Source organism: Gallinula chloropus (assembly GCF_964237585.1).
Source record: "Gallinula chloropus genome assembly, chromosome: 5".
NCBI classification, from domain to species: domain Eukaryota; kingdom Metazoa; phylum Chordata; class Aves; order Gruiformes; family Rallidae; genus Gallinula; species Gallinula chloropus.
Genome location: NC_140090.1, coordinates 35,200,892 through 35,222,435, shown reverse-complemented (window position 1 = coordinate 35,222,435; position 21,544 = coordinate 35,200,892). Strand labels below are relative to the sequence as shown.

Sequence of the window (21,544 nt, the reverse complement as noted above, 5' to 3'; positions counted from 1 at the left end):
GTGAGACTATGGGATATTCTTGTACAAATACACTCTTGAAGCTTATTTGGAGAGTATAGGAAGGAGAGAGAAGAGAGCAGCCCAATAAATCCAGGGAGCTGGATCTTGGAACAGCTGGCTACAGGGCAATGGCAAGGGTTTGCAGTAGCTTTGAGCAACCTGTACGCTAGCTCCAGCAAAGACGCAAACTGCCTTCCATGAGGCTGCAAACTCACATACGAAGAAAGTACCACACAATTCAAAGTCTTTTCTTTAAAAGGTGAGGAGAGGTTCCAAAGTCTCAGGAAGTGGCTGTGCTGAATGTGCCCAGAGGAAACCAGGAGCTGGCATCTAAATTCATAGAGCGGGATGTCTCCAAAAGTGACAGGCCTGTTTATAGTCTGTTTTGATGATACCCACTGGCTCTTGAAGTACTTTGGTGCCAAACAACACAGCTCTCAGAAGGCTGCTTAGGAAACAGGAACCGTTTTCCAAACTCCCAGAGGGGTGTGGGCCCCAAACTCAGTGTGAGTGAAGCCAGTGGATTAATCAGCTAATCACAGGAGACCGCAGCCTTAAAATTCAGTATGAGACCTCTCCCCAGCTGGGTGGCAGCCCACATATAGGGCTGGATTGTGCTTGGAAACCACCGTTAGCGACAGCGGAGCAGAAACTCCAAGGAAAATTGCTTCTGATTGACAGTACAAGCAAGTAAAGGAAAAGTATCAGTCAGCTGTCATCTTCAGAGCTTTTTGTTTGTCTTAGGTAAATCACTCCCTTTCCACCTCTCTGGAGATGTTTATGTAGCAGCTGCTAAGAGTGAGTGACAAGCAGAGGTGTAGATGGAGAAATCCTTGTTGGAGGCAGGGAAGAGAGGAGCTGCAGGATAATGTTTCATATATTTATATTTTTTTATATATATATGAAGAGACTGGAGCACAAGTCCTCTGAGGAGTGGCTGAGGGAACTGGGGCTTTTTATTCTTGAGAAAAAGAGGCTGAAGGAGACCTTACTGCTCTCTACAACTACCTGCAAGGCTGTTGCAGAGATGTCGGGGTTGATCTCTTTGGTAACAAGCAATAGGACAAGAAGAAATAGCTTAAAATTGCCCCAGGGGAGATCCAGATGAGATATCAGGGAGAATTTCTTTACTGAAAGTGAGTTGAGTACTGGAACAGGCTGCCCAGGGAGGTGGTGGTGTCACCATCCTTGGAGGTATTTAAAAGGCGTGTAGATGAAGTGCTTAAGGACATGATCTAGAGGTGGGCTAGTCAGGGTTAGGCTGTGGTTGGACTAGATGATCTAAAGGGTCTCTTTCAACCCAGGTGATTCTATTATATGAATGTATTTTTATATCTATTCATCCTCCATTCACTCAGGGAGAATACCTACCACTCAGTAACAAGCTCTTGCAGGACAATCTGTGTATTACAGAAAAGTCTTTCACTTGTTTGGGGCAGCAGGGAAGTGGCTGAGGGTGCTGTAGTTGTGGACAAGGCTTGAGCAAAGGGTGAAGTTCAGTGACTATTTGCAACAAGAGAGTTTCCATGATGAAATAATCTTGCAGTAAAGCAAGATCTTCCTGAAAAACTGAAGTTTTGTTTTTCATTATTTGTGTGGTTCTACCAGGTGCTTTGGTGTAAAAAAATGGCTGATGGAGCTGTAGAAAAGCATGAAAGAGTAGATGTAGACACTGAGATTTGAATTCATTTGCAAATCAATTTTTTTTTTACCTCCTCTAAGTTTAGGAAGCATCGAGCTCTTTTCCAGAGGAACTGTTTGATCATACAAGCTCTCTGTCAATCCACTAGTCTTTCTGGATGACCTGAGGGTCTGCTGGAGCCCTCCAAGCACAAACCTGTCAGAGGCGTGAAATCTCTGTGGTTTTATGAAACCTTAAGAAGGACAAACTTGTTGCCCAGTGCCTTAAGAGAGGGAACCCCTTATCACTGTGAGGCATAGACAGATGATGTTAGCATCGAAATTCCTGCATGTGCCAACATTTGATTCCAAAGAGATGGTGAAAAGGGTGGGGATCTGATGCATGTATGGGGTAAGAGTGAAGACTAGGAGATACAGTATCCACCTCTGGTTTGGTGTCCTCATTTCCCCTGCTCAGGCTGTATCTTGTTTCTCATTCTGTTTCCTTTGCTGCCTCTTTAGTTTGTTTGTTTATATCATCTATCAAGTTTATCATAACATGCTTACACACATAAAATCTTTATTAGCCATGCGACTTCTCTATTCTGTCTTAATTTTCCTTCCTTCTTTCTTTGTTAACAGACTGCTGACTGCAGATGTTTCCCATTTGACAGCACCCAAAACTAAGGTTTTCCTGCCACACAACCAACTGGCTTCTTCCTCTGGCTGCCCCACTGTGTGTCTGTCCCCTGGTAGAAGCAGGGAATGAACCTGTCCTCCCAACCAAACCTGAGGTGACGGTCTTCCTTGAGATCATTAGAACCGAAGAGCAATAGAAGTTGGGCCACAATCTCATGTGTGGCTATATTAACAGAGGTGTTTAGGGTCCATGTCCTTGTTATTCTTTGGTCTCTTTGAAGCAACTGGCAGAAGGAGAGATGAAGCAGGGTCAGTGCTGGGAAGGTCTTTTGTGCCCTGTTTCCCACTTCATCTGTTCTCGAAAGCCTTTGAGTGGTGGCTAAATGTTGGCCATGTCTGCTTCCCCACAGCTTGGCTTGGTTTGGCCCCTGCACTGACAACACGTATTTCCTCACCCCTGTGGTAAGTGAAAATAGGGTTAAAAAAAAAAAATTCAGGTGCTTTGCACCAGTTCTCCCAAGTCAAAAATCTATACTGATACCTTCTACAAAAGGTAGATCCATTTCCTAAACCATGCCTTGAACAGTAAGAAGCCATAGAGTCCTTGTGTGGCAATGTATCTGTGCTATGGCTGGGCACCACAAACATCCTTTCCTTTTGGACATTGGCGAGAAGAATCTTTCTGCCCCGACATCTCTTGAAATCCTTCCTAACAAATCCTTTGATGGAAAGTCTTCTGAGATTATTCTGTCGTTGGGCAGGAGGATTGAATAAATCATCTTCTTGGCCAAGGCTTTTAGGTCCTTTAATCTTAACACTTTTTCCAGAATATCAGTTTACAGGACACCAATAAAGAGTTCGGACTGTCCATGTGGGCATGGCATAGGGTCTGATAGGTGTCCTCTCTCCTTCAGACTTCCCAAGTGGTTCTTTCCACCATGTTTTTCAGTAGGGATGAGAGTTTCTTATCAGGAATTGGTGTTAGCAGGTGTTTGGATTTCAGTGGCTACAAAAGTGTAAACTGTCCCTTTTCCATGGGGTGGGTAAATCTTTTAATCAGGAATCAGGAAACAAAACTTTGGCACATTTTTCACTGTCTCCCTGTTCTTCATTGATTCCCAGTTCATTATTTCACCATTTGGTCTACCTACTATCCTACAGAGGACTCTTTGGGCCAATGTCCTGTAGTTGTTCCACAAGAAGGGTACGCCCAAAGAAATAAATAGCCAGGATGCAGAGGCCACAGACAACAATAAAGAGATGCTCAGTCAGTGTGTGTGGGGCAGTCCTTCCTGAAGAGGCATTGGGTTTGCAAAGTCATATCCCAGAGCATGTGTTAGGAGAGATGATATCTCCACCTTCATAAAATAAGTGGGTGGAAAGGCTGGGGTCACCCATGAGGGTGAGGGGCTAGGTAAGAGCCACAGTAAGGGGTGCTGGCAAGTGAGCAGAATGGTCAGGCAGAGGAAGATCCTGGGAGCAAGACCAAGTAGCTTGAACTTGGTAAGATGGGAAGGAGGAGGTGGCTGTGAGAAGTCTTGTCATTGGTGCCAAAGCATTGTTTGATGACTGCCTATGTGCTTTCCTTCTTCAGTTGTGTGCAGTTCTTCCCTCTTGGAAAGCTGTGGTTGGTGTCAGGCGACATCACGGTTTATTACAGTGTCATTTTCACCCAAAAGCAGAAGATGTGCATGCCATGTCTCATTTACTCAGTTGCAGAGTCACTCAGGGCCGTCTTCTACTTGCGCTGATCACCTTTAAGCTGTAGATTGGGCCGCCGTGCTGGAAATGCGTCACACATTTCCTAGCCTTACAACCACTGGAGTAGTGAAGGTGGGGACAAGTCCTGAAGGATACGTCAGTGAAATCCTCCACAAATCACAAGATCCAGTTGTGCTGCTCCATATAATTAGTGATTAAAATGAGTAAAAACAAAGCAGCAATTTTCTTATTGATCCCTCAGCAAATAGTTCTGTCTGTTTTCTTCTGCATTGTTTCATCCTATTAAATAGCCTTGAATAAGAAATGTCAGTCAAATGAATTTAGATTCCTGCTGCTTCAGACAGAAATCAAAGCAGGATTGAACGAGGAAAGATAATTAGAGGAATTCCACCTCCACAGACTTCTTCCTTTGCTCAAGGAGTGCTGATTTTATCTAAATTGCCAAAGCCGTGAGCAAATGAGAGGTGATGGGAATTATAGACTGCAGACGCTGAGACAAAGCAAGAGAAGCTTTAATTAGTGCATTTTAAGGTAGAAATGAATTTCCTGGGAATAAATTATTTGACTGAAAGCATATGGAGCTTCTTAGAGGTGAACTGAACAGCTTTTCACCTGCCAGAACTAGGCCTCACAGGTTGTATTTGTACTGTAGAAATGAGTGACGCATCACCAGGGTCTGAAACACATGGATCCTCCTTTCCTTTGCATCTCTTTTTTTTATTTTAATATGGAGGAATTCCCACTGCTGCAGATTCCCTCCGATGCAATGGAAAGTGGATTTTTTTTTCTCCAACACACACATTTTCTCATTCATGTGTTGGCGATGGGTCCGCTGTTGCTGAGGAACTGGGAGGTAATTATTGGGTTACTTTTCTTTCACATTCTCCTCTTCTTCTCTTTTCCTAGCTCTCTTCACATCCTTTCATCACACTTCCACGCACACAAGGACACCAGGAACCTTAAAACACCAATCTTCCTATTTTTTTTAACAGATTTCCACAGCTCTTCAAAGGGTGAGGCAGTGACTGCGCTCTACTGTTTGGAGGTAGATAGAGATTCCTGTCTGAATTGATAGAGCTGAAACAAAACCACTTAGCCGGGTGCTTTATTCCAGAACTCCCTGTCTTCAGCAGAATTATTCAGGCTTTTAATTATTTATGTATTTCGCATGAGGCAGTTGCTCACAAACCTTGTTGAAATGGGGAGGAGTAGGGCCAGGGCCAGATCTGAAGGGTACGTTACTGGAGTGCTTACAGACCCCTTGATGCAGGTGCTGACAAACACAGAATAAAATGGGTTTGCCCCTCCAAACACAACACCGTTCTCCTCCACTCTGAAAAGCAGGAATGAAAGCACATCAGGAGTCTGGGTAGACAGGCCACCCCAGCAACACCTCTACTGACTTCTTGGGGTTCATTGGCGGGTGGTGGTCTACATGAGATATGAGTATGACCTGGAAAATCACCCTGGGATGAACCACCACTCATGATCTTCCAAAAATCCTGCTCTGCTCCCAGTAAATGTGTGACATAACAACAGATGGGTAGGGAAGAGGTACAACCTTGTGGCTTCAGCTATGTCTTCTTGACAAAGGAGCCTAAAGTCTCATGAAAGCTAGAAAAAAAAAACCAAAACCCCACACCCTCTCTGGGAAAGCACGTATCATGCTCGTTGTTTTTTCCAATGTTCTGGTTGCCTATTTTCAGACGTTGCTATTTTGTCCTCTTAGGTTGATATGTATTACCCATGATGAATGAATGCAGTCAAGAGGTATTAAACGCTGATGTGTTTATCTTATGGCAAGATAGAAATGTTGCAAACTTGTGAGCTACGGTAGGAAAATGGGCTAATTTTAGATTTGTTCCTAGCCCTCGCCATGCGAATGGTGTCGCTGCGAGCCCAGCAATGAAGTTCACTGTGTTGTAGCAGACTGCGCAGTTCCCGAGTGTGTCAACCCGGTCTATGAACCAGAACAGTGTTGTCCTGTCTGCAAAAATGGTAAGAAAGTACTGTATTGGCTTTAACAAAGAGATATAAAGGAAACATTAAATTGTTGTTACTGATGCATCACCGGGAGGTTTGCTTCCACCAGCACAGTCTGGCGTTGGGGCTGTTACTTCTCCCGGCACGTGGGCTTCAGTTATGAGGTGGCAACTGTGAAAATTAAGGCTGCCCTTCCCTTCCCAGCTTTGTCGTCTCATTGAAGCTGATGGGATCACTGACTTGAGTAAGGCTCTGTAGGAGTGAGTCCTGACATTGGCGATAGTCATTTCATGTCTTTGTTTTTTTCTCATAATGAGTCTAACATGAAATCACGTACACGAGAGAGAGCCTTTGTCCCTGAAGTAAGAAACCACTTACTTAAAACCAGGAGAAAACTGACTCAAATCAACAGCCAAACTTCCACCTGAGCCAGTAGGACACCTCCCCAGAGCTGTAACATCATTAGTTGTGTGCTGTAGACAGTGTGCGTAGCATTGGCCTTCATTGTCCTGCTGAAACAATTTTAGGAATTGGAGTCGGATTCAGCAATACTTTCAAAAAAGGTTTTGGGATGACTGAAAGTACCTCTTTGGAAAATAAACCTGTTTCCAAGAAGGTGTCCCCAGCCTTGTACCACAGCCCCTACACGCATACACACGTCTCTGGAAAAGCACCTTTCTCCTTATTTAGGTGTGGAGATAGACTAAAAGGTGAACTAGATTCATGTAAACCTCTTCATGGCTTTTTTAATGCCATAAGAAATGGCTACTTAGACTCATCTTCTCATGTTTAGAATTCACTATCCATATGTATTTCCTCTTACATGCATCACCACTGCTGGACAATAGTGATGGTTGTTTTTGGATTTAAATGAAAATGTTTACACAGAAATAACATTTTCAACACGTTTTCTGCTCTTTAGGACAGAGAAGAAGCGGGGAGTTGCAAATGCAAAATATTTTTACTAAAGGAATTGGCAAAATTAAGACCAGTCTGGAAAATTATACCAAAAATACTTCTTGAAATTCTGGTGTTTATATTAAACTGTGACTTTTTACTCCAAAATATTTTGAAAGGTTTTAAGAGTTTGATGTTTCTGTTGAAAAGCAGAAAATGTTCATAGGAAATGCCATTGGTTTGTTATTGTTGTTGATGAACTTCCGAGACAAGGTATGTCAATCAGCTCTATTCACCACCTTTGCATATGGCCCTCTGCGCTTGGTTGTGAAGTTTCCCATTGCACTCAACAATATTGATGTCATGGGTTGATGACCAAGAGGGGTAATACTGTCCATCACCATGCCTGTCACTGTAGCTCTGGCTCATTTATGCCAAACAAATGCTGCTCGTGTGTTTGGTCTCAATGTTCCCATTGCATTTAGGGTGCCATGGTGAACCCCCCTTATTTAGGGTTGAAGCACTTGCTGATTTCTTTCCATCTGGTTCCTCTCTGAGCATCACTCAGGCTTCCCAGGAGTGCACACTCAAAGGTGGCCTCGTGCAGGTCCAGGACCTGATAGATTTCCTTCCCAACCCTTCACCACTGTGACTACCCCAATAACCAGACTCCCCCACTTTGGGGGTTGGTGGCCTTTTGTGTTGCAGTCCCCAACACCCCAGGTGACCAGAAGTGGGCAGCACCTTTCTTCCAAAACCAGAGTTCCCTGGAGGAAAAGGAAAGAAGCATCTCCTTCTGGTGGGAATGAGGACAGGAAGGAAATCAGCCACCCACTGAAGGGTCTCCAGGGCAGCATATAGAGGTTAGACCTCTCAGCTAGAAGTCAAAGCTTCCTCTGTGGTTGTGCCAAACTTCTCCATTCCTCACTCATCTGTTGGAGATACAGATGGAAACTTCTCTGAAACCTGTTGTAGCCAGGAAATGACTTCTCACCCTCCTCTTAATAGCAGCCCAAATGCTTCGTGAGTCCTGGTCTCTGGGGCGAGGGAGACCAGGGCTTGCAGCACAGCTCTGAGCCAGCAGTGGATGGAGGAGAGAGGCGATGTGGTGGCTGTTCCTTGGGACTGAGAAGCATACCTACTTGGGAGTACTGTGGAGGGGAGCTGAACTCTTTCTTGCATCTCAGCCTGGCTATAGGGGTGAAACATGAGACACCCTTCCCCAGAACTGGCAGGGCTTTCTGCTCCTCCTGCTGCACCCAGAGCTGACTGGCCAAGAGTTGGCCAAGATGCTTGTAGTTTGGGCTGTATCCTTCGCAAATAGAATTAAATACTTCAGAGTGTGGTAGAAATTAGTACATGCTAAGATAGTCTCCTTGGTACCAGAGAATCTGATGAGCAAGTTGTGTTCTTGCTCTTGCTCTTGGACGTGGCTCCAAGTATGGCATGCACCCTTCACCTCCCTCTTACATTTGGGGAACTTTCTGTGAAAGAGCAACAGACATTACCGTGTCTCCTTCCCCTCTGAATCCCTCTGACACACCCTAATGAATGAGGATCACAGCACTTTAAGCTGTCTGTTCATCTTGAGGACAAGATTTTATCTCTCGGCTCTCCACCACAGCAAGTCAATTAAAGCTCAGTTTCACAAACACATGAAGATAACACAAGCTGACAGACCCACTTAAATGACTGAAGCCCCCCTTTTTCTTTAATTTATTTTTGGGTTTTTTTTTTTAACTTCTACCCAGTGGCTTTGGATTTCTACCAAAGTGGTGAAGACAGTCACCATGCCATGGCTCAGCATGGTGAAAAGATTTTAGCTTAGTCTCAGTCCCTGTGGTCATCATTTTAGGCTGGCTTTTGAGGGTAAAAAGAAAACCAACCCAAAAAAAGTTAATCCCCAGAACAACACGTAATGCAAATCCTCAATTCAAAAGTGACTCTTTTAAAATTTTGGTAAGGAAAATCCTCGGTTTAGGTTAAAACACGGCCCTGCATCTTTTGCTGCACTCCACTAGCAGCGTGGCTTGCCTGCTTGTTTAGCTGTTGCTGCCATTAACTGGGAGAATAATTTCCTCTTGATACATTCAGATAGATTTTCATGCCTTTCTTAATTATGTCTTGCCAAGGGCAAAAGTGCCGTGAAGCGGTGAGGTTAATGCAAAAATCTGTTGATTCTAACATACCTGACCTGAAGATTCATAAAAAGCCAATATCAATTTCCCTCCCTCTGCCATCATTTAAGAGCAGTCTGAGCAAGTGGCTTGGGAGATTTATTCCGTATTGTCAGAAGAAATAGAGTAGTTATCTTGTGCTTTGCTAAAGGCAGGCTCTGCTCAGCAGGGGATGCTGCTTTACACGCGGAGCAGGCAGAGGGAGTCTAAAATTTGGTGTGGTGGAGGGGGGAAGAGGTGGATGGAGAAAAGGATAGGACGTCATCTCCTTCATGTCCCATCGTCCGATTTGTCAGTGTGGATTTTAAGGGCGATGGCTCCAGGTGCTGCGCAGCATTTCTGTCGCGGAGATGAAAGGTCACTGGATTTCACGTTTCCTGGTAGTGACAGACTGCAGAATTATGGCCCCAAGTTGTTGTTTCTACTCATTGTGACTTCTCCAGACAAAAGTGTGTCAGCTGTTGTTAACTCTCTCCTCCACGGGATCTGAAACTTGCCTACCACTGCTAAAATTGAGCTCGTGGCTGCCACCATCTGTGCCATCCCTCCTGCCCCCAGGTCCTCCTGCATTTCAGTGAGAATTCATCCGTGCTGCTTTCACCAAAGTCTTAGTGAGCCAAAATCCTCCCCCAAGGTCCCTGTCCTGTGTCCCAGGCTGTAGACGTGCACGCATAATGTTACTCATACCTCCCCTGGGTCTTCTCTCCTGGCCCCAAAATCTTCATTTCCAAACCTCTGCTTGTCCCCCCCAACTCCATAAATCCATCCACCACTGCAGGGTGATCCTCATTATTGGTGGGACACGTGGGTTTTAAAGCCCGCCCTTATTGCATCGCTGTCAACTTGCTCTTCACATTTCCTTCAACCCTACAGTTGGCAAGGATACAGAGATGGGCAGGGATCTCCAGTGTATCGCCACACGCATCCTTTGATCTGGTTTAACCCGCAATCCAAATTAAAGGGGTTCGTCTTCTTTGCCAGCTTGAACATCTCACCTACCGCTGTGTGCAGAGGGAGAAACTCATTGTGTTCCACCTACCCCGGTGCTGTTTGCTCAGAGTCAAAACCACCTGCTCCCAGTGTCCCAATATCCCCTTTTGGGGATGGGAGGGTTAGTAGATGTACTCCAGCGAGGAGTCCATGGTGGCCTTGAAGGACCTTCCCCCTGTGCCCTGCTGAATTAGCAACGTTCTGATCTTTGCCCACCGCTCTGAGGGCCCTCAGCTTCATGCCATTTGGGCATTTGTCCCCTGTTTGCTGCTCCGGAGAAGAAAATCCACACATGATTTCAAACCTGCAGCTTTGCTCAGGGAAAGGCTGGAGGCAAGCGGAGAAAGGGCAGTGCAGGGTTCCCGGCACCCCGTGTGCTCCTGATTTTACAAAGCGCTCCTCCAGAATTGTCTCCAAAAATAATCTCTTCATTAGCAAAAATTCATCATCATGGGGGATTTTTATGGCACAGCTGTGTCAGGGAAATTAATTTAGAAACTCCAATAAATGCCACAACAGAATTGTTAACTTCTCCTCCCCTCTAAAGTGTGAAATTCTTTTCAGAGCATTTCAGAGGCGCCTTTACCCATTTACACATACATTAATGCAGTTGCTAAAATAGACTTCGTCTTGGCACTTCCATTTTCTTGAGGGATGAACAAAATAAGCATTATAAATTTCTGTTTTGGGGTCTGGTTTTGCTTTCCATTTCATTTTCATTGCCACCAACCCTCCGCTAAAGAATCTGTTACCCAATAAGACAGATAAAAGCTAACATGCCCTCGGTGAAGTATCTCCTGGCAAGTGTGCTTACTCACATTGGTGTGGGCTTCTGGAGACAGTTGTGATGAAATACTGGGCAGTAGGAAGAAGTTTTGTAGATAATCTGTCACCAAGTCTTTAATTAAAGTGTTGAATTATCACAGTTGATACAGATTTTGAAGCAAACAGTCTCATCCTGCCCTCCCCACATAAGGAAGAGATCCCATTGACCTTAACAGGTTTTACCTTGGTAAAAGAGCATGTATTCTGGCACAACTCTTAATCGGTATTTATTGTAATGTGCTATAAATATTAATAATTCCATACAAATGTCTTCATCTTTGAGGGCATGAGCACAAAAGCGAATAAATAATAATTTATTTGCATGCAGATCAAGCCACATTTTACACACGCTCCTCTCTTTATTCACTGAGAATATAAACTTGCTGCTCATTATTTCTTGGTCTGAGTTAATTTGAAATAAGCATTCTACACCCCAGCCCATTCCTCCTGTAACACAGCACATTTTGCCTGGAAACGCCCCAAGGATTTTCCCAGCCTGTCGAAGCTGAAGGCGGCTTCTCCTTTAGCAAACAAATCTGTGTTACATGTGTCCCTAAGTGAATTTTGCATGCCTCTGTGTAGAACAATGCCTGGGGGGCTGACCTTCGAGGCTGCCTTTTCCTAGCAAGCAGTATGGAGAAATGCCTTTTTTTTTATTGAAGGGGGAGGTATTTTTAGGTCCCCAAGGGCCGTGGATGGCAGGAAGGGAGTGAGGTTGGTGCAGGCAGCCCCCAGGCCAGGCTGTTCCCATCTTGCTCAGTCATGCAGCCGGTGAATCTTGGTTCAGGAACTTCATTTGCTTTCATAAATTAAATACAGATTACCACTTGGGTGGGTAGGTCTAGGAAAATCTAGGTGCCCAAGAAAGAGGTGTAGGTGAGGCGGTCAATGAACATCTCATGAACTGGGAAGACAACTGAGTTAATGCCCAGGTATTGTCTGAGGGGGCAACATTTTGCAAAACCTTTTGGGAGTTGGGGGTGAAGCAAAAGGCTCCATATAAAAGTAACTCATTTATCATATTTTCATGAAGGAAATGGTTTAACTGTGCAAGTTGTTAATCGATATTGACAAAAAGAAGTTTCCCACGTGGTCTCAATTGTTCCAAATTATCGGCCGTCTTGGAAAGTGCCAAGATTTTGATATCCACTAATTCAGTGCCTGGATATGAAGTTACCTGTGCTTTATTGAATAAATACAGCTTGTTATTTATCTGCAAGGTGTGGATCACTGCATCTCCAGGTCATTGTTTTGGAAAGCATCTGCTTCTAATGTGATCAGTGGCCAAAAAAAAAATTATCAATGAAGTGTGGAAAAAAAAAAGTCCTAACAGTTTGAGGAAAAAAAAAAAAGGAATGTTTTGGGGAGAGGATGTTTTTGTCTGCCATTTTATTATATACAACTGTTGCAGGATAAAGATGACACAGAAAAATGTGGCAAGAGGACAAGAGAAGACTTCATATTCATTTACTTTATGGAGAGCGGTGATTTGGAAACCATGGGGAAATTCCTTTAGAAAAAAAAAAACAAAACCAACTAAATAAAATTCCTCTTCTAATTTATTTCAGGAATTCCTGAAATGGCCAGATTTTAAGGTTGCAGTTAAAACCCCTTCAGTCAAAGTCTATGCAATATGCTGATTGATTGTGCAGATGCAAGTTGAATGTGACTAGCCAAGAAGAAGACATATCCCCCACACCGGACTTTGCTGGACTCCACAATCCACTTCATAGGTCCCGGAGACCGAAGCCAGTAGAGCGTAGGGTAGTCACATCACCTTTCGTTCTTGGTGGATGAAGTATTGATGGCAGCTAGCCAGCTTTTTGGGTACTCAGCTGACCCCACCGCCCTGTTCAGATGGCATGCTGAGAGGTCACAGGAAGGACCTGCTCCTCTTCGGGCAGCGCTTGCCCAGCGCCTGGGGGCTGGTGGGTTTCACCTCTGACTCCTTAGCGCATCTGTGCCGATGCAGAGATGCCATCCCAAATCAGGAGGGATCTTCCGTATTTGCAGAACCTGTAGATGCTGCCTCAACGGTGTGATGGCAGAGCCCGGTGCACCAAGGCTTCGTGGCTGGCTGTGAAAATCAGCGGGTTTGGAAGGTTGAATGTCCTGAGACTACAAAGGATGCAGTTTTGATTGTTTGTCAGCTAACATCCTCTGTGTTTACCATCAGGAATGTAAACTGCGGTGCCCTACTAGCTCTATTAAAGGAGTGATTTCATTACCAACAGAAGGGAAAAAAGGATTGATTTCAAAGCTGGTAGAAGATCAAGACTGAAAATGAGGTGGCGTACTTGGACTAAGCAGTCACCAACCTGACCGAATACTTCAGTACTAGCTTTACTGTTCCTTGAAAAAGAAGCTGTACTACTGAAATGGGTTTTCTGTGGAGCTTGTTCACCTCCATCGCTTCAGGATAAGTGGTTTAAGACACATAGATGATGAACTTGCTGGTGAGAGTTAGGTACGTAAGCATCTGTCAACGGCTATCCCCTTTGTTGCTTTCGGAGATCTTGTGCAGTTGGATTATCAGATGCATAAGTGCCCTGCTGACTCCAGACTGTGACCTGCTCCCCATGGACAGAGCTGCTGGAAGAGTCGTCTAGTAACGGTGGAAAACTTTGGGAAGGTATATAGAGATTAAACCTTCCAGAATTGCTGGATAGCGTCAAGGAGAGACAAGTTGAATCTGCCACCTCCTGAAGTTTAGAAGGAGAGACTAAAAGAGGCAAGGGAGACAACAAAAAAGATGTGAACTGAGCAGCAGTTAACGTTATTAACTCTATCACACAGCTCAGTGCTCACACACAGCGGTGGCTGCTGGACTGTGTAGCATCAGAGTGACAGGGACGCTGCTGGGAAAAGCCCAATTCAAAGAGTGCTGTGGTGGGGCACCGGCAGGACAGCTTCCCCTTTTGACCTAGCATGCTCATCCTCATGCTTACAGGTCATCTAAAGCTTCCTGAGCTTTTGTGCTCTCTTCCTCTGCTCAGGAAGCATGAAAAGGATAAATCACATGCTAAATAGATAGGAGAAGACTCTGCTGAAGGCTGGGCAGGAGCTGAAAGCTACCATCCTGAAAACAGGCCCTAACCGCATTGCCATACTTCCACCCCAGCAGAGTTCAAAATGAATGTGTGGAAGCACCCTAAAGAGAAGGGGAAGGATTGTCAGAAGTCATTTTGTTGGATGGGACTTTCTCCAGAGCTCTCACCGAGCGGACGCAGCTCACAGAGATGTGGGGACGCATTAACACATTACGGGGTCTGTCTGCATTGCTCCTCAAACTCAGAAATACTTATGAAGCAGCATCTGCTCACCGGTGATTGTTGCCCCTTTGGGAAAATGTTGCTGAAATGTGTGTGCACAAGCCTGTGGTGTGGTGATTCAAGATCCACTGTCATCATGCCAGTATATTGTTGAGGAGGGGGTGGGGATGGGGTTTTGGGAGGGGGAAGAAGCTCCTAGATTGCGGTTGGGAATCCAGATTCCTTTTACAGAGCACAAGCAACCCAGGCTGTACTGAAATTAAAGCAGGTGTGGTGATGGTGTTCCCCATCGAATTCCTGGTGTCACTTACAAGACCAAGGGTGACATTACTACCCAGTTAAAACGTTTTGCTGCAAGGGAAGCCTAAAGCCAAAACCTGAACCCGTGCCACTCAGTGTAACGCCATCAACGTTGTTTTACTCTGCTTTTCTGCAGGCATGGATCTGACCACGGACAGCCAATATCTCTGGGTGCCTCACAGGGAAATCGCAGGGGGCTGGGGTGTTTTGCATGGCCAGGCTTTCTAAAAGGATTAGAGATGGGTCTGCTGTCTCCGCTCTAGAAGGTTGGGATTATTAAGCATATCTTTGTGAGAAGAGTGGCAGACACTGTCTTCATGTATTTCTAATTTAATGAATGTTTAATGCTTCTTTTATTGGAGCCTACATATATGTAGAGTAGAGGACTTTAACAAGGTGTTGACTTATGTCAAATAATTGATGTTTGAGCTGCTCCTTTTACATGAAATGCAGACTTTACAGAGCAAAGAGGCTGTAATGAAAATATGAATTAAAGATTAGAGCCAAGCAAGTCTAAGAAAACTTAGGATTAAAAAGGGCACTTAGAAGTTTTCTCCTCCAGCTTCCTTTCCTTCCCTCTGCCTTTTCCACGTCTCCATCCTCTCGGCTTCAGTAGGGTAGAGACAGACTTCTGTCTCTTCTACCCCTACATGCCTCTGCAAAGGAAATCACATCCAGGTGAGGGTGAAAGAGCATCACTGATGTGTGGCGGCAGTGCTGCCGTGTCACAGATGGCAGGTGAACTGTGCTGCTTGGAGAAGGTTTCTGTAGGACACACTTGAGGCTGGTACAGGGCCAAGTCTGCCATCAGATGTTGCCAGTCCCTCTTGTCCAGAGATGTTCTTCTGCCCATAAACATCAGTATCTACTACCTTCCACACTCCCAGCCCACCCTTCTCCCTCTTGCCATGCTCTGACTTTCCATGGGTGCTTTCACCTCTTAGTACGGATTTTTGAGCTGAGCGCCAGGACATCACTCCTGCAGCATGAGGCTTTTCTCACCTCATCTCCTGCAGCACGGGCAGCAAAGAGCTTGGCTGGTTGGGGGTAGTTTCTTGCTTTCTGTGCTCGCCTTTAGAAAACCCTTCTGCATTGTTGATCTTTCACACCTAAGACTGAAAAGCTTAGACTCTGTCATCAGCGAATGAAAGCTCAGTGGAAAGAGAATGTTGCTTTCTTCGGTTGGGTTGGCAGGGATCGGTTCCTCGTACATCTGGCCAGGCACAGGGCTCACCCATGGGTTTGTTGCACTTTGTGGTGGGTGGGTGGCAGCAGTCAGCCAACAGTGGTTTGGCACATCTTGTGTGCTCCACCACACAGCCATGTCCTCACCCCCACCCTGAGGCAGGTACAGCACACTTGATGTTACAGGACCATCACCCTGCTTGGGCAGCCCAAAGAATTGCACGCAAAATAATTACGCTGCGAGGTGAAGAGGGCACCTCGTAGGTCTGAAGGAGGTCCAAGGAGAAGCATCAGGTGGTGTGGATGTGGCCAGTGTTTCCCCTATGGCATTAGAGCACTAGAAGAGCCTCCTACCCTGTTTGATTTAGCAGTACGGGAGTCCCTCCACAAGAAAAGCTGTCACTGCACTCTTCTCCCTGACGTTTTTGTCTCCAGAAACATTCGGATCTGGAGCTTACATCTGGCATAGGGCCTGGGGAGGAGCAGTGGCAGGGAGCGGGCAGTGATGCATCCCAGGCACTGCAGCAGGTGTTAGCAAAGGCAGTGATGCCCCGTGGTCCTCCGAACTTCTCTGTCCTGAGGACCTACTGCTTTTCTGCTGGACTGAAGCAACCCATCCTTTTGGGTGTGGGTATGTCCTAGGTGGGTCTCATCACAAAACGTGGTCACTCATTGCAGCCCTCTGTAGGCAAGCCCATGTTCCTCATCATCTCCTTCTGTACAGAAGTTCTTGACACTTAAGATCTTAAAAGTTTGTTCATGATAGAAAATCAAAGCCAGTCCTGCCTCCCTAACAGTGGCTGAAATCTTCTCTGTATGCAGCAGGTGTGGGGTCTGTGTGGTCTGACCGTATGGCTGGTTTAAAACCATATTCTTGCACAAATGATGTCATCTGTAAATGAGGTTTCAGCAACTGAAGCTGCCCTCAGGTCCCCCAGCGCTCCTGCATCATCATCACAGGTATTCAGCACCTCACAAGCAGTGTTACAGGAGGCTCCCTGGGTTTATTCGTTTCAGGTAAAGTCTAGGATGTGTGTTTTCTGCTTGTACCCCTTTCTGAATTTGTGATTGCCACAAGGAATTCAGCAAATAGTTGAAAAAAACAAAGCCAACAAACTTAGATACAGAGCAGTCCCGCAACTGACGTAAACTGGTTTAATTCATTTGATATCAACTAAGCCACAGGCTTTGTCCCAGTTAAAAATGTTTTGTGCCAGTTAATGCTGGTAGGGAAGCTCATGTTTGTTAGAATAAGAGGAGTGGGAGCTGATGAACTAAAAAGCAAAGCATATCATTCCTGCATGGGGGTGTGAGGAGAATCAGAATCACAGAACATTAGGAGTTGGAAAGGACCTCGAAAGATCATCTAGTCCAACCCCCCTGACAGAGCAGGAGCACCCAGACTAAATCACACAGGAATGCATCCAGGTGGGGTTTGAATGTCTCCAGAGAAGGAGACTTCAAAGCCTCTCTGGGCAGCCTGTCCCAGGGCTCTGTCGCCCTCACAGTGAAAAAGTTTCTCCTTATATTCACATGGAACTTTCTATGCTCCATCATCTTTGTGGCCTTGCACTGGATTCTTTCAAGGAGTTCTGTGTCCTTCTTGAACTGAGAGGCCCAGAACTGGACCCAATATTCCAGGTGCTGTCTCCTCAGAGCAGAGTAGAGGGGGAGAAGGACCTCTCTTGACCTCCTAACCACTCCCCTTCAAATACACCCTAGGATGTCACTGGCCTTCTTAGCCACAAAGGCACATAGCTGGCTCATGGTCATCCTGCTGTCCCCCAGGACCCCCGGGTTCCTCTCACCAATGCTGCTCTCCAACAGGCCACTCCCCAACCTATACTGGTACCTGGGGTTTTTCTTCCCTAGATGAAAAACCCTACACTTGCTCTTGTTAAATCTCATTAAATTTCTCCCTGCCCAGCTCTCCAGCCTGCCTCAGTCTTGCTGAATGACAGCACAGCCCTCTGGGGTGTCAGCCACCCCTCCCAGGTCTGTGTTGTCAGCAAACTTGTTGACTGTGCACTCTATTCGCTCACCCAGCTCATCAATGAATATATTGAATAGCACAGGTCCCAGTACCAACCCCTGAAGGACTCCACTAGATACCAGGCCTCCAGCCAGACTCTATCCCATTGACCAAAACTAGCTGGCTTCTTCCCTTCAACCAGCTCTCAATACACCTCACTACTCAACCTTCTAGACCATGCTTCCTCAGTTTAGCCACAAGGATGCTGTGGGAGAAATGGGGCTGTGTGAGGACAAGAGCACTAAGTTCTCCCTGAGCTTTTGAAGCTCAGACTTTTTTTCATTGCAGCCAGCTGAGAATATTTGGAAGAAGATGGCAATATGCTGGTCAGAAAATGCTGACTCACCAAAACACCCCTGGGAAAGAGGGCCAGTTACAGTGCTCTCACTGTTTGTACATTAAAGAATGTTGGGGGAAGAAGGGGAAGGAAACCTTGAAAGGATCAGATGACCTGTTCTCCTGCTTTCAGTGTGAACTGGCTCGGGTCTGGGAGGGCAAAGGGGGTGACATGGTTTTGCATGAAGATCTTTGTTTTAGAATTGGCAAGGTTGCAAATAGGGATGAGAGAGGAATAGCGGGAATAGCTCTGACTGCAACAGGGAACGTCCTTCCTGATCGGCACTCGCCTGGGTAAGTAGTCAGGTTTGGGATGGGATTAAATTACTCTTCTGGGGTTAGATGCCTTTGGGGCCACTGCCTTCCATAGTGGAGAGGGCTCTCAGCACCCAGCACTTCTTGGGAAACCCTCCACTCTGGGATCGGCCTCGTGGGTTTTGCTGTTAGTGAAGTTTGCACTGTGAATTGCACTTTTCTCTCCGATTGCAATGCATGGGATGTGTCAGGATGCGCGGGCGGAAGAGCGCTTGGTCGATACTGCCTCCTCCGTTCCTCCTGAGCCTCATTAGCTCAGGTCAGCGCATCTGCCTGAGTTTCTGGCTTTTTGGTGCCTCACCAGCTCGGTTTGCAAGTCAAAGGCTCTGATTTCACGAGGGCCGAGCCAGCATTGGGTGTTCCTTCCAGAAAAGCCTTGTTCCCTGATCAATGACTCATCGCAGCCACCTCTGACGTCCAAGGGACTCTTTCTGCATAAGGATTATTCATCTGAACCAGGTCCATGGCAGCATCCCATGCGTCATCCCTTATCTCCCAGCAAGCAGAGGCCAGTAGTCGCGGTAACTGTGTGAGCGCTGGCCCCTGCCCGACGGCACGGCACTCCTGCAGACCTGCCCGCTGGCTTACAGATCAGGGCAGTGGCTGCAAGGCTATTAATGAATTAATTTAGCTTGCTTTTGCTTGACACGCCATGGCTGATGTGCGTGAGGCTCTGGTGCCCTCGCTGTGCTACGAGGAAAGCAGCGAGAGAGAATTTCTGGTTACTTTTCAAGCTGTGCCAAACAAAACCCAAACGCATTACAGGAGACGTCAGACGGTAATTATGAGGGACGTGGAAAGCTGTGATTAAAAACACAAACCTGTCCACAATAGTGGCAATTAGATACATTTGCTGTGCTTTGCACAGAAATGGTGTTTTTTCCTCGGCTACATTTGTACCCCCTCCTCTCGAGAGCAAATACACTGTGGCGCAGTTCCTGAGGCCACTGTAACTTGGCCTGGCTGCCTTGCTCCAAGGGAAACACCCGTGCTTTTTTGGCAGCTGAGATTTGCCCCCCACACACACACACACACACCCTCCTTTGTCTCAATGGCTCAATAACTAAGTTGTTCCAAGCCAAACACCTTGTGCAAAGTTACATCCCACTATCCTCCCAGTGTGTTTTTGTCGGTGGAGGAACCTTGCTTGTCTCAGCAATGTTGCTGCACAATTATTTTTTTTTTTTCCCAAAAAATCTTGGCAAAATCTGAGGGAAGGGCTGAGAAGCACAGAGGGGCTGTGCTGGGGTCAGCCATCCTGGTGTGAACCTCCCAGAGCTCCTTCTTGAGCAGCTTCACTTGTACCTGAAGGTCTTTCCAGCCCGAGGGTCGTGTGGGTTTCCCAGGCAGGTAAGCCAGTGAAAGAAAGATGGGTATTTTTCTTTGCAGGCTTAGCCTAGCTTACATCTGTGGATCTAAATGCTGGAGGAGCAGGAGATCAAGGAAAGTGAATGGCCTCATAGGAAGGGATTATAACCCCTCCCCCAAGCAACAAAACCAGGACTTTCCTCGCTCCTGCAGTAGTGGTCTTTGCAGTTTGCATAGCTCCTTCTCCCCTGTTTCCTCCATCCCTGGGAAGAGCTGCATGCTCTCCCTCCTTGGGTCCACTGGCGGTCAGTCAAAAAGCTCCTTCCTCCCTGCAGGTTAAACCAGGCCGTCCTGCAGCCAGAGACTGGAGGAGAGGAGACCGACGGCTACTGGAGAACAGCATCGATGGCTGCTTTTGTTCCCAAGGGCATGTAGTGATAGGACAAGGGGATGGTTTTAAACTCAAAGGGGGAAATTTAGGTTGGATATTAGGAGAAAGTTCTTCAGTGTGAGGGTGGTGGATCACTGGCACAGGTTGCCCAGATTGGTGGTGGAGGCCCCATCCCTGGACACATTCAAGGTCAGGCTTGATGGGGCTCTGAGCGACCTTATCTAGTGAAGATGTCCCTGCTCACTGCAAGGGGGTTGCACTAGATGGCCTCTAAATGTCTCCTCCAACCTAACTCATTTTATGATTGTATGATTCTATAATTTGGAAGGTTCCTGAGGGCCAATCTTTGCCTTCTGGAGAGGCTGTTTTTTCAGAGTGGCACATGAAAGATTTTTTCCTTGTTGGAATGAGGTTTGTTCAAGGTGCATCAAGGAAATTGGTGTGGTTTTTCCTCCTGGCTGAGGATTGGGCTTTCTAGGCACAGTCCGTGCTGGTACACGAAATGTTGGCTGGGGGGAGTCTGCAGTAAAATCGTGTATTGCATGTGCTGGTTGAAGTGCCAATCTGTGGAGAATAGGCTACTCAGTGAGGCTGGCTGTTGCTGTGGGTGTGAGTGGGTCAGCAAAGTGGCTACATAACATTAGATTTCTGTTTTCCACCTATCTCCTGTGGAAAAAAAAAATAAAATCCCCCAGATAAACTCATTATGGCCAAAACCTCCCCAGCTGGTGAGGTGAAAGCAGCAGTGAGCCTAGCAGTGCTTTCAGGCATGGTGGCTTTTAATGGCCTGTGAGTAGTGGCAACTCTTAATAAGGCATTATTGCTGTACTTGTGGGGTCTGCTGCACCCCCATCATCCCGAGATCCCCCACCACCATCAGGCTGGGAGGAGGGAACCTCTCAATGAGGGGTAGCCATGAGTCTCTGCACCTTGTCCATTGGAGAGAGCCTTTCCAGCAGCGTCGGGTAGGGAATGCTGACTGCATCCCGGGGCAACATCCACGTCGCTTACACTGTAGGGTCTAAGTTGTGTGTTCTCCCCCGTGGTTGCTGGATTTCTGTGTCTCTCAGCACCCCATGCTGGCACATCATCAGCCGCAAAGTCACGGGTGGTACTCTGACAGTGCTACAGGTGATGTTTTTCCCTCTCCTTGGTGCTCCTGATTGTCAGGGCCAGTGTGAGGCCCATTTATTTGCCCCCCCGCATTGTGTCATGCTGCTCCTAGGGTTTCACAGGACCCATCCTGATGCTTCTCCCTAAATTTTCCAGCTGGGAAATATCTTGACCAAAGACAACAAAGCTTATTCATTGGGTTTGGCAATGGCTTCATGTCCTAGAGACGAAGGATGCTAAGCAAGAGTCCGCAGTGGGGCATGAATAGATGCTGTCTGCTCTCGAAAGCATCTACCAGAGCTTTACCCAGTCCTAGCCTGGGGTGTCTCTAAGTGCTTAGCCTTGCTGGCTGATGGCTCATTTGTGATACAGTGTTTGATGGTCCCGTCCTGCAGCGGGTGCACTCAGCACATTGATAACCTGCCGTTTGATGGGGACT

At 46.5% G+C, this 21,544-nt stretch overlaps 1 protein-coding gene across 1 annotated transcript in view; it reads left to right on the top strand.

The window, feature by feature from the left end:
* The window catches only part of VWC2L (von Willebrand factor C domain containing 2 like), a gene marked incomplete at both ends in the record, with an annotated part of 51,163 nt that overhangs the window by 12,825 nt on the left and 16,794 nt on the right, over nt 1-21,544 (top strand). The window contains one exon of the mRNA XM_084265393.1: nt 5,850-5,979. Within this exon, the coding sequence (XP_084121519.1) occupies nt 5,850-5,979 (130 nt within the window). The remainder of the gene's footprint in view (nt 1-5,849; nt 5,980-21,544) is intronic.